This window comes from Dermacentor albipictus, chromosome 7 (assembly GCF_038994185.2).
Source record: "Dermacentor albipictus isolate Rhodes 1998 colony chromosome 7, USDA_Dalb.pri_finalv2, whole genome shotgun sequence".
Lineage (NCBI taxonomy): Eukaryota > Metazoa > Arthropoda > Arachnida > Ixodida > Ixodidae > Dermacentor > Dermacentor albipictus.
Window position 1 is genome coordinate 28,888,342 of NC_091827.1, and position 13,406 is coordinate 28,901,747.

At 46.8% G+C, this 13,406-nt stretch overlaps 1 protein-coding gene across 2 annotated transcripts in view; it reads left to right on the plus strand.

The window, feature by feature from the left end:
• Positions 1-13,406, plus strand: part of LOC135917477 (apoptosis-resistant E3 ubiquitin protein ligase 1) — a 97,470-nt gene that overhangs the window by 12,280 nt on the left and 71,784 nt on the right. For both annotated transcript variants that reach the window (XM_065451043.1, XM_065451042.1), the window contains exon 3: positions 12,080-12,530. In XM_065451043.1, coding sequence (XP_065307115.1) covers positions 12,080-12,530 — 451 coding nt within the window. The remainder of the gene's footprint in view (positions 1-12,079; positions 12,531-13,406) is intronic.

Genomic DNA, 13,406 nt, shown 5'->3' on the forward strand with positions numbered 1-13,406 from the left:
GTTGTCTTTCCAATTCAGTGAACTTGCCAGTATCTAGCATCAACAAGTTCATAGACCAAAGCTTCGTGACATCGGCCTGGCAGCGCGCGCGGGCGACCGTCTCAGTGCGCGCGTTCTGCATGCTACTCGCCGAACATCGCAACCCCGACGCCATAGCAGTAATCTTCCTTGCGGAAGTGCTTGCTGCACACCCGAGTTGTTGCCGAGGGCTGCTTGCCGGTTAGTTTCGCGATCCAAGCTTCGCGCAGCTTCTTGTCCTGCGGGTACGTCTGAAGGCTGACCACCGGGGCTCCGTTGTGTACGGTCAGTACTGCTACACCGAGCAGTAAGCCTATACCACGCCGGAAGCCTTCAAAGGCAGCCACTACCTATTATAGGGCTTTCGAGTGTAGTCAAGCGCGCACCCGAAGCGGGAAAACCTCCCCACTTAATCAGAACCGTAGCGCAGGTGGGACTTTAAACTTTCGTTTTCATTTCGCTTACTTGGCGCTTCCGAAGCAGCCGACGCGGCCACCGTGTCCTCGTCATCCCTCATACGACGTCACGCCGATGGCAGCGCCAGCTATTCCAGTGGTGGAGCTCGCCCCCAAGGGGGCCCGGGGGAGTTCACTGCTCATGTCAGGCTACAACCTCGACAGCTACTTCAACAACTTTGTCGTGGTTAACATCCAGCGTGGCCGATCTTATCGCATGCGTGTGTCGCTGTGTAGTCGGCGGCAGAATAAGAATGTAGCGCCAAATACACCGCTGTCCAACTCAGTCTGTATAGATGCACCTGCCAATCACGTTTCCTTATTTCAGTGACGTCACTGCTCAGGCGATAGCGTTTCAAATGTCGTGGTCTCTCGGGAATTGTTTTGGAGCGTGGAGGCGCAGTTTGGGGTGCAGTTTTGTGGTCTAGAGCGTCTTCCGAATTCTCGGGTTGTCAGTCGCCAAAAAAGTTATGCAGATCCCGCGCCCTGTGGGAATCGATGTAAAGAAAACTTTCTGTGCCGTTGCTTTGATTGAGGATAATTCGCGGGGATTTTGACGGCGAAAGCTTGATTTCGTTAACGTTTAGGCTAACACGAGAGTGGTGAGTTGATGTTAAACGTTACCTTGCGTGCACCACTCCTGTTTGCGTAGTACGCAGAACACACAGGGAGAGGTGTTCGGTTGAGGCATTGTTGCGCGTCATATTTCACAACCTCTGAGAGGGTTGAGCATTGTCATTGCCTCACATCGCACATCGCACCGTGGCAGAAGTGTCAAACTTGAATTGGATTATGGGGCGGTACGTGCCAAAACCACAATCGGATTATGAGGCACGCCTTAGTGGCGAACTCCGGATTAATTTTGACACCGTGATGTTCTTTAACTGGTCCCAAGATCTAAATACACGTGCGTTTTCTATTTCGCCCCCGTCGAAATGCGGCTGCGTGGTTGGGATCAAATCCACGGTCTCTAGGAATGCCATAGTCGCAAAGCTTACCGCGGCAGGCACAGAAGGGTTGATTTGGCCGCCGACCGTTTCCGTAGTGTCGCCTGGGCCCTGCGGTGCACTTTGATTAATGCGGCTTTGCTTCTGTACGCCCTGCGTAATTTGTCCGCTTGGTATATTTGCATAATGTTAATTTTTTTTGGAAATAGCAGGAACGTACTGTACCGTACCTTGAACTTCAGGTTATCCAGTTTCCCCGCAACCGCTGTCGTATAGTAGTAAGGTTTCCTTGACTTCTCACGTCACCTTACCCCCTCCCCCTTGTATGGGAACTGCCTCTTCTCCTTCCTCTTCACTGCAGTTCTATCTACGTCCCCTCTGGATGCGCACGTTAGTAGAAAGGTAAGCGCTGCAGTTTCTGCCATGCTTTTGAGGGGGGTCACGGACAGCTGTCAAGAGGCAAATTTGGTGACGCCCAGGGAGCTCCACAGTAAATTGTGCACATTCGACGCCGTGGAGTCCAAACGAGTTTCTCGCGTCGCCATTCCTCTCTGTCTCGCTCCTGTCATGCATACACACGCTCTGAACCACCCCTCCACCCCCACCCCCCCGGCGCGGTGTGCCAAGACAGCAGCAGCAGCAACAGTGGGAAGGACGAAGGAAGAGGCAAAGAAAGCTTTGCTTTGAAAATTTAGAAATGCTAATTCTTTAGCAGACAAAGACGTCTGTTCGAGCTAGATCGTTAGCGTTTCAGCGTAGATCGTTACGCCAGACCCGTTCAACGCGTCGCCTTCTGGATAACCCGAATCTGCGCCCATATGTCATTGAACGCGAAGCGTATAGCCACGCCTCTTCGCCTTGTGCGCAATTTCCGGTAGAAGAAAGAAAAAGAAAGTCCAACCCACGACCCCACCTACACTCTCGGCTCCATAGTATAGAAAATGAAAGATCGCTGGCGAAGAAAGAGTGGAGAAGGAATAAGGACGGCAGGTCCTTTCCTTCGGGAGACTTTAATAGGCGAGCAAAAGTGCGATTATGGGCACAACCAAGGCGGCCGCCGTCCGTATTCGCTCTCGCAGACGTGTAGAACGCGGGTGGGTTATTATTTCCGGTCGTTAAGTAAGGGGACGTGACGTAGGTTGGGGGGGGGGGCGAGCGATCGCAAACGCGGTGCTTCTTTATTTATTTCTCTCTTTCTTACACTGCGGTTACCCGTTCTTTATGCACTGCGAGTCGTCGTGGCGGTGAAAGAAAAGCGGCAGCGAAAGACTGACTTTGCGCCCTAGTAGGGCGAGACGAGAGGTCGTTGTCCTTCCAGGACCTCTTACCTTTTCTTTCTTTTTTTTCCTTCGCACGTTAAGCTACATTATCTTATTATACTCCCCGCCGCCGTCTTTCATGCCCTCGACTCTTTCACTTCTATTCGCTTTATTCTGCTGTATTCGTCTGCATTTTATTTTTTATTTTAAATTTTGGCGGAGTGTCCAGTGAGATTTTGCGAGCCCTCTCATTGGCATTCAGCTGGGCACGGGCGGGCAGGTTGTGGGAGGACAACAAAAAGTCAATAGAAAGTCAACACGCTGAAGTTTCTCTCTAAAAAAATGGTTCGCGGAAGGCAGCACAATGTCGACGAAATCTCAGCAAATGATCTTTTCGCAGCCGGAGTGCGTAGATGGCAACAGAAGGCTGGTACGAAGTCAGAATATAGTGAAGGAGTTTAGGATGGGGGGGGGGCAGTCATTTGGCCCTTATAAGTAGTTCTGTAGTGTGATGACACTATAAATTTACCACATAAAGTCTGACAATATTAAGTCATTAAAAATACGATTATACAACCCTTTCTGCACGATCGCTGCAAATTGTTGTAGAAATTTAAAATTTAGTGTAATCATGGAGACTGCAACTTGAAATTAAGAAATAGTGATTGATGTTCACGTGAAGGAGTTATATTACAAGGCATTGTATGTTGAGTTTTCAGAGGGAAGTTTAGTAGAAGGCAATGATAAGTCTGTTCCTAATTTCAAGAGAACGAGTGTGTTGTTAGGCGCTTGTGAGTAGAGACCGCTATAAGGAAATTACTTTGCAACACGACGTTATTTTATAGGGAAATGTCCCGCAATGAAAAGTCAATAAAATAAGTATTGGTAATCACTTGACGACGAGTGTATTGGTAGGCGATTGTGAGTAAAATCGCCGTAAGGGATTTACAAGACGTAACACGTTGAGTTTCCCTTGAGAAGTTTAGCAGGCTGTGGCAAAAAATGTCAATGGAAACTCTATCGATACTCACTAGACAAGCGAAGGTGTTGGTGATTGCGAATAAAGGGAGTTACGTGACATGGCACGTTGAGTTTCCCGGGCGAAGTTTAGCAGATTCCAACTAAAAGTACATGGAAAGTCTGTAGACAGTCACTAGACGAGCGCATGTTTAGGCGACTGCGAGTAAAGAGCTGTTGTAGGGGAGTTGCAACACCTGACTCGTTGAGTTTGCCACACGAAAAGTCAATGAAAAGTAGGTAGATAAAATCACAAGACAACGGTTGTACGTGCACACGACTCTGGGTAAAGACCGCTGACAGAGACCTTGCAAGACGCGGTACCTTGTGTTCTTCCGAAGGAAGTTTTCAGAAAGTAAATGAAAAGTCAATAGGATAATCTTCATAGACAACCAGTGTATCTGTTTGACAACGCAAAATAACTAAATGTAACTATTCCATGTCCGTTTGTGAATGAAAGTGTTGTGTGTGCACAAGCAGTCGGGTCCAAAAGCGTATATACCATTTCACCTGCGCACACTCCAGTGTAGCTATCGATCGAAATTGGTAAATCTAATTTTCCACGTGCTTCTTACGTATTTTTTCTAACGGAAAATAAAGCAAGGAGGAAAACGAGACGAGGATTTTAAAAGGTCGTCTAGAAAGGAGTTCTATATGGGAAGCGTGGCTGTCTGCGTGTTGTGCAAGATTGACTGAGAGAAATCTGCAGTATACGTAAGCCTTCGATCGTTCGTGTGTTGTGTGTGTGTGCAATGTCGTTATGGGCCGGTGCCGTTTTCGGGGAGCGGGCCATTTCCAGACTCCCCTAGTATTTTCTCGGTGGTCGCTCGCTTGTATGTTTCGCTCGTGGACGGTTCGCCTGTTTCCTTTGCGTCCTGCATTTATTTTTTTCGACGTTTTTTTTTTATACCTCATGGATTTTGATCGTGCGACTGGCACTGAAAATGCGTTTTTTATCTGCATTTTTTAGTTATTTTTCTTTTTTTCCTTGTCAATTCCTTGTCTAAGCTCCCCAACCCTCTGCCCGCGGATTCGGCGGTTTGTACCGGCTGACATTCGGTTTTTTGAGACCGCGACGCCCTGTATGCCACGTCCAAACCCCGCCCACTTCGAAAGAAACCCCTGCGTTGGTAAATTTTTTTTTTCTCGCCGATTTTTCAGTTTCATTTCTTTCGCTTCCGCTTCTGCCCTTCCTCCCCCAGTTTCTTTATTTCTTTTTCTTTTCAGGCATTCAGCGGGGAACAGGAAGTAAAGGCGCGAGCTAGGCGGGCGTGACATTTACTGTGCGTCATTAGAAAAGAGAGAAACAAGGAAGTTTAAAAAAAATAGATAGACATGGTGGCGTTCGACGCGGCTATTGGGGTTCCAGGCGGTCCGCCCCGAGCACTTTTTTTTTCTTCCTGTAAAGCGGGCTTTTCCTGCCGTGTACTTTTGTACAAGAGAAGCACGCTTTACAGGCAGCATTTCTTGCGTATCGCATTTTGTTTCGAACGGTGCGTAGGTTTGCTTGCCCTGCGCGTTGTTTTGTTCATTATTGAATAAGTTTTTCGACGGTGTACCTATTCTTTAGTTTTCAGATGCTTTTCCTGTGTGGACAGTAATTCGTAGCAAATGTCTTCACCCTGCTCGATCGACATATAGCTGCGCGCAAAAGCGAATTAGCAGCGTGTGAACTAAAAGGAAGAAGACAGTCTGGCGCCACCTATATTTCTCTTTTGTTCGCACAGTTCTTTTTGGCCGTCTGTCGCTCTGCACAGCGCCTGGCCTATTTTATTGACCAAAAAAGAAAAGTGTCGCTGATTAGATTTGTTCTGTTTAGCCTTTAGCACGCCAAAGACACGTGGACAGTTTAGACAGACGTAGACAAAGAGCTGTGTACGCTGTCCCTGTGTCTTTTGTGCACTTAAGGGTTAAATGGAATAGCAACTTGCGCAAACTTGCGTTCTTTCCTGTGTGTCTGTTCCTTCCTCGTCCTCCGTCGTTGTCGCGCCTTCACTTCAGATCAGGCTTAACCAACACGCCCAACTATCCATCCTCACTTCAGATTTATTACCCACGAGGTCACGAGATATGTGTCGTCTTCCTCTGGTTTACGTATGTCGTGTGTTGTCAGGTCGAAACCTGGCGCGTATTTTTTTTTGTAATTTTTACTGGTTTAACAAGACTGCTTGTTCTTTTACTCGTCATCTGTCGTGACTGTAACCTTCCTAATTAAAAAAATATATATATTTGAAGCAGGGGCGTAGCCAGGGGGGGGGGGGGCTTATGGGGCTTCAGCCCCCCCCCGAAATTTTTTCGTGCTGTCCATGCACCGCCGACCAAAGTGACCTCCGGCGCCGGAAATCACTCTGGATTTTGTCTAGAATGTATTTTTGATGCTCGAAAAGACATTTAACTGCGAAGATTGCAAACTCGGGCTGGATTTCGTGGCAACGCCCATACACCGGAAGCAGGGGCGTAGCCAAGGGGGGGGGGATTATGGGGCTTCAGCCCCTCCCCCCCCCCCCGAAATTTTTTCGAGCTGTCCATGTACCGCCGATCAAAGTGACCTGCGGCGCCGGAAATCACTCTGGATTTTGTCTAGAATGTCTTTTTGACACTCGAAAAGACATTTAACCGCGAAGATTGCAAACTCGGGCTGGATTTCGTGGCAACGCCCATACACCGGAAGTCACATAACGCCAAGCAGTCCCATCCGAGCATAAAGTTTCGAGGGCGCTTTGATGGTGAGCGGGCTCGCCGCGGCATCTCACTGAGGCCACGGAATCTGTGGAGCGCATGGATATCAATTGCGAAACTTTATGGGTATAAATCTCATATGCTCTTGATGTGAAAGGTGCATTGACATTTCCAACATTGTGCTTTAGATTTTCAATTGCGGAACTTTGTGGGTTTAATGTTGTTATAAACATTTGACACCAAATGTCTATTGAATTTTCTAAAGTCTTACATCGTAACATACAACGATACAAGCCAAATCAACACACTAGCAGACGAGTTGACAAACAGGCAGCGAGGTCCAATGAGACGAAGCGTTGGGGTGGTTCATTTGTGCCGTCATGTCCCATAAAAAAAATATAAACATTTTTTTAACCTATGCCAGAACATCCATGTCAAGACACTCAAGCCAGCCAAAGTAAATACGTTCTTATTTATTTTTTCTACTTTGACTTTTATTCGCGAGGACACATTGAGCCTCTTCGATTTTTTTTTTTGTTCTCGCTACCCTAACCACGGGCCGGCAGAGCCAACCAGAGCGCATACGTTTTTCTCGTATGGCCCCGACCACCGTGCGGTACACTTTGGTGCGCGTTCGGTTTGCTCTGGCCGAGTGGATTTTCACCGGACAGAGTTTTTGACGTTTTCTGGCTAGCAGACGAGAAAAAAAAAATGGTCGCTCGCCGCCATCACTGTGGGGACTCGAAGGATTGCACCGCATTCCTTGAGCGGAACCTTTCCGGAAAGTCTTCTTTCGCCGCTGTAGGATACTGAGCAGTATGCGTATAGTGGACCAAGCGTCTCATGTTTTCTTCGGTATTCCTTCCGTAGCCCCATTAGGTGCCCGAAGTAGGCATTAGATTCTGGCCAAGATACTTTCCTATGCGTTTCTTTTTCCTTTCGGTGCCTCCGCCTCATAGAAAAAAAATACATTGTTGCGGCGCAGCGAATTGTCGCATGGTGAAAGTTCGATTTTGATACTTCTTTTGCGGTAAGTAATGGGCGACGGGACGCTTCAGTTGCCGGATACGTTTATTATATTATTGCGAAAGCAATTATATGGACACTCCAGGCGCATTCCTGCCATCGCCCTCATGTTTCGTATAAAGTCCAAGGGTGATAACATCGTGACCACGCGCTGCATGCTGTATGTGCGCATGAAAGCGTAGGAGGGGAGGTGGAATGGGTGAGCGGAGGATGGTGGCTGTCTTGTGTGCGCAAAGGAGAAAAGCGGGGAGCAAGCGCGCCGCCTTCCGTCGTGGGCAATACATCGGGGGGAGTGGATGGAATGGGGGCGGAATCTAGGATTCTGTGAATCTATGATTGTGCAACATGTTTATTTGCCTTGTTTGACGCATTATATACAGTTACTTCTTTATTACAGTATTATGTACGCATTATACAGTTATACAGTTATTAGACGCATTATATACAGTTAACTTATACAGTTACATACATAGACTCATTGGAGACTTGTACGTATACTTAAAAATATCTTGTTGCGAGGTTTTGTGTATACATGCAGTGAACTTTGTTTCCAGTGACACTTTTTTGTCCTTTATCAAGCAGTATTCTCGCATTTGCATATCCCATTGTATCTTTGCATTTCTAATGTACGAGGGCGAGTCAAATGAAAGTGAGCCTACCCTAACCGCGCAATAATGGTTCGGTTCATTATCTGCGAGGCATGCGCGTAGGAGAACGGCATGTCTCATTTACAAAAGTGACACGCAGGTGTGAAGATAAATGTTCTTTAATGCTCTCATACACTGGGTTGAATATGGTTGCGTCACATAATGGACACTTCAAAAGTTGAACAACTCGGTGTCGCGAAGTTTTTGACAGCTGAAGGTGTTTCCAAAACAGAAATTAATCACCATATGACTGCCGTGTACGTTGAACACTGCATTTCATTGACCACTGTGAATCGTTGGAGCAAACGGTTCAAAGGACGTTGCAAAGACATTCCAAGACCGGGCCAAAACCATCGTGCAATTACCCCCCACACAATTTCAAAGGTTCATGAGCTGCTGAAACAAGAACGGAGGATAAGCATCGATGAACTGGCAGACCATCTGAACATCAGTCACGGTTCGGTTCCACGCCATAATTCATGAGCTTCTCGGCTGCCGGCTCTTTGGTGCGCAATGGATCCCCAAGATTTTTATCCATCGCGAGAAGACGAAGAAGTTTCGCGCTGCCTTGACTCATCTGATCGGGTATCACAATGAGCATGGCGACTTCTTGTTTGCAACTGTGATCGGGGACGAACCTTGGTGCCACTACTACGAGCCTGAAACACGACGGCAAAGCTTACAGTGGAAACATTCGAATTTACCACGCCCAAAGAACGTAAAGGCCATCATTTCCGCTGGAAAGGTGTTGTTGACTTTTTTTTTTCGATCGACAGGGTCCATTACTGATAGAATTTGCTAAATCTTGAGAGGCTATCAATTGTTTCCGATATTGTGAAACGCCAGAACGGCAACGTGTCGCAATCAATAACGAACAACGTGGAAAATTGACGAATGGGGTCATCTTGCTCCACGACAATGCCTGTCCCCACGTCGCTTATGTGGTTAATACAAAACTGGCAAAGTTCAAGTGGGAAACGCTGCAACATCCGCCATACAGCTCAGACCTGTCACCTTGCGACTTCTACATTTTGGGGCAACCGAAAAAACAGCTCAAGGGAACCAGATAAAGACTTTTTGAAGCAGCAACCCAAGGAGTTTTATAAGACGGGAATCACGCAACTCGTTAGTCAATAGGACAAATGTCTAAATTCTCATGAAGACTACTTTTAAATAAAGTACCCCGTTGTTGGCTCATTCATTTGACTTGCCCTCATATATCTTGTAGAACTCCTGCTTTTTATACGTGCTCTCTGTCGCGACTATAACTTCGGTGCAATTACTCACGATACACGACAAGGGACAGCTACTCCTGCGTAATACAATAGAACAAACGACAGCGTCATTGAGATTTTTCACTGGCCATTTCATATATACAAGAATGTAAGCACGGTTCTTGAATGACAAAGTTTCATTAAGATATTTGTCCTCAACTTGTTCAGTTCATTGCCTTTTAATTTTTCATATCAGCGGCATGCACTGCTCTCCTGGTTTCGAACTGATATAGTTCTAAAGTTCGTGTGATATTTTCTTTACTTAATAAATAGACAAAAAACATGGAAGCATTGACGTCAGTTATGTTGGGCACAATTTTTGGCACATACGAGTATAATATTTTATGAAAAAAATACATATTTTACTTGTATTTACAGAGCGTTGCTTTCAAGAATTCGTTTGCAGCATCTTTGGCAATGACAATGCAGTTATTATTCATGTATTTGATCCCTCGATAAATTGTTTAAGAGGAAGCTTTAGCTCGGGCCCAATCCGACGCGGCCTATTCAAATACTTGTAAAACGCAGAAACGCTTTTCTGAGATAATCCTGCTAATCGCTTTCATTGAAATTGGTTGCATTTGAGAGAGAAAGTTAAATCCTAGTGTATGTTGGAAACAGAACTTCGATTTAGGGCCTGAATTTTGTTTAAAATATTTTGGAAAATTCGAAAGTTTTAAAAAATAGAAGCACGGCGTTTACAAACTAATAGCTATGCATGAAGAACAGATATTGTGGTTCTGTAAACGGCATTTGTTATAACAGTCAAAGCGGACAAGTTTGCTGTGTCAATTTGTATCTTACGTTAATTGGTTACGTTGTGTATAAGGGTTCTGCAAAAGCCGTATTTCCACAATACTAAATTTTTTTTAGATTCATGTGTAACATATTTATTTTGTCCGCTGTAGATGTACTATTAGATGCAATTCACAGAATTGTGATATCATTTTTCATTGTTGAGTCACGGAGTTTTAAACTTGATAGTTTCGTTTGCCGAAAATTTTGAATTTCGGCCAATTTTTACTAAATAATTGACCTCCTAAATGAAAAATTCGAAGCCAGTAGTAAATAGAATTAAACTTTTTCTTTTAAATGCCACAAACCTCCTCAAATTTGCTGAAGTGGTTGCAGGAAAAGGAAAAAACGTGCAGCTACAAATATATATATATATATATATATATATATATATATATATATATATATATATATATATATATATATATATATATATATTGGGCCAGTGGCGTAGCCCCCCCCGAACAAAATTTCTGGCTACGCCACTGATTTGAAGGCTATGAAATTCGGCACCGTCCAGAATTCGTGCTGTTATGCGTAGTTCTGTCTCTGTAGAGAGGTCTCGTCGTTGCATTTCGCAGAAGTCCGCGTATGTAGCTTTTTTTTTTGCTCTTTGCTTTTATTGTGTTGGCTATTGTGATCGTTGTTCAGCGAAGCTTGACGCTCCTGCAGCTGCCCCCCCCCCCCCCCGAAAAAAAGAAGAAAAGAAAAAGAAAAACGATGCGCATCGGAGGTGTCGGATCCGCGACTTCCATTAGTGAACCCCCGCACTGCTGGGAAACGACACCCTCGAGGATTGGAAGAAATAACCACCGCTTTCCTCCGCTATCGCTGTATTTTTTCAAGTGATAAGGAAAAAAACGAAGATAAAGAAAAATAAAGAGAAGTGCTTTGATGGCGGGGTCTCTCACTACGCCGGGGTCGTTAGTGTGCGGTTGTGTTGGCCTGTCTTGGTAAAAGCACGGTACAAGCAGGCTCGGTCGGGCAGAGCCGATTACGGTGAAACACTTCAAGGCAAAGTACGCAAGGCAAAGTACAAACATTGCAAGGAAAAGTGCACACAAACGCAAGAGTGGCACTCGCCGTGGCGCTGCGTGTGTCGTAACAACGACAGTACCCCCCCCCCCCCCCCCCGTGAAACCAAACTGCAGTTATTCAAACGGTCCTGACGGCCATTTAAGGAACGGTTTGGTTGCTCTTCTAAGGGAGCACAACTGGCGAATACTGCGTAGGTGCGCGCTCACGCTACTGAAACGTTCCGTCTGCACTTTCGTGCTTCCCGATGTTTTGCCATACTATTCATGTAGAGGTGATGCGACGGTCGTAGGGAACTGTTTGAAAAGAAGGAGGAAGGGAGAGAGAAAGAAAAGAACATACAGAATACGTTCGAAAACATTAGACTAAGCGAATGGAGTTCCCGAGTCATGGACTGTGCAGCGGATTATCTTGGCCACAGTCCAATGGAAGTACACAGGAAGATGAAGGCTTGAACACTGATGAACACTCGTGGAACAAGGGATCTCGCTGGAGCCAACGTTTTCCGCAAGTTGGGTAAATCGAAAAAGAAAGAAAGAAGAGGAAAATAAGCTCGTGTACTTCGATTTAGGTGCACGTAAAAGAATCCCGGGTGGTTAAAAACTGATCCGGAGCTTCCTCCCTTACAAATGTCTCTCTTAACCCCAGTGGTGGCCTTGTGGGACACTTTATAACCACCTTTGAATGACTGACAAGTTCCCACCGTCGAAAGGTTTGTTCCAGCGACATCCTTCGTTTCGATCACCGTTGACCAGTCAAACAGTGGGATCAGATTTGACGTCCGCGGTGCCATCCGCAATCGGGCATACGTACACTCCTTCCCTCCCCTCCCCCTTTTCGCGGAACACCGATTGCGGAGTTTCCGGCTCTCGGACCTCCCTCTCCCCAACACTCATCTCTCTCTCTCTCTGATTCTGCACTTTGCAGGCTGCGACTCGCTCGCCTCCTGCTGCGACTTGCTGCTCTCCCCTTCTCCTCCTCCTCCCTCGTCGCCGACCCCCTCTCCCGGAGGAGAAGGAGGAGGACGGCCTCACCCTCTCCACTCGTTGCCTCCTCTCCCCTTCGCCTCCGGCGAGCTGTACGGCGCGCTGCGGCCCGCCGCTGAGCGGCTGCGGTCGAGGCTAGTGCTGGAGCGCTGGCTGCGCGACCGGCGCCTCCTGTCCGTCGCGGTCCGGCGGAGCGCGGGCTCGGACCCGGACTCTGCGACGAGCGACGCCGGCGGCGACCGCACGGCGTCGTCGACCGCTCGTCGTCGTCGTCGTCCAGGCGCCGCCGGGGAAGAGGGCGGCTGTGACGACGCGGAGGACGCGACCGCCGGCCCGAGGTCCACGTCGCCCGAGTGGTCCTTCTTCGGCTGGCCCGTCCCTGGATACGGCGGGTGAGTCGTGGCGTCTTTCTTTCTAGCTTGCTTTCCTTCCTTTTTCTTTTTTTTTCTTTAGCGCGCCTCTATGCGTTTGCGTATACTGTAGGCCGTTTTCGTGTTTGCTCGCGGCGCTTTGCTAAAACGGAAAAAGAAAAAAGAATTTTGTTCCGAGCGGTCGAAACACGTGTACACAAACTGTACAGTTTGTACTAGCACAGATTCAGATAGACTAGTTTCATTTTTCTTTCTCACAGTTTCTCTTTGTACTTTTTTGGCATTTGGAATAAGTTTACCTTGTAGCGAAAAGAATGGCACGTTGCAATCGCCTGAATATATTTATGGGACCCTCTAGCATAGGACCACTTTCGCGGCGCATTTAGACATTACATTAGTGGACAATTCTTTTCTTTACTCCGAAATAGCGCGACAAGGCTGCTTACGCAAGCTCGACGCACTAAGCGCGTTTCTCGCGTTTGAACACACCGAGAACACGCGTATACCTACGTTCTTATACGGAGCGAAACATTTCGTTTCCTTCTTCTTTCTTTCTTCGCATACTTGACGATGCCGAAAGCTCGCGCCACCGGAGGTCCTTTGGAGTATATCGTATACAACACCCCTTGTACAACACATTGCACATTGCCTTCAACATTTTTTTACAGTTCACTCGGAACTGCTTACACGAGATATACATTCTGGGTATGAACTACGGTGCATGTGTAACTGTAAATAAGCTGTTTACTCATATTGCTGTTATCCGCGTTCAAGAAATTTGACCCTGAATTTATCTAAACCTTCGTGTTGTCCCAGACGGCCGACAGCAACCTTGAGGTGTGTTTCGATATCACTAAGATTAATTGCATGTATATAGCGGACACGCCAGCGGCATGG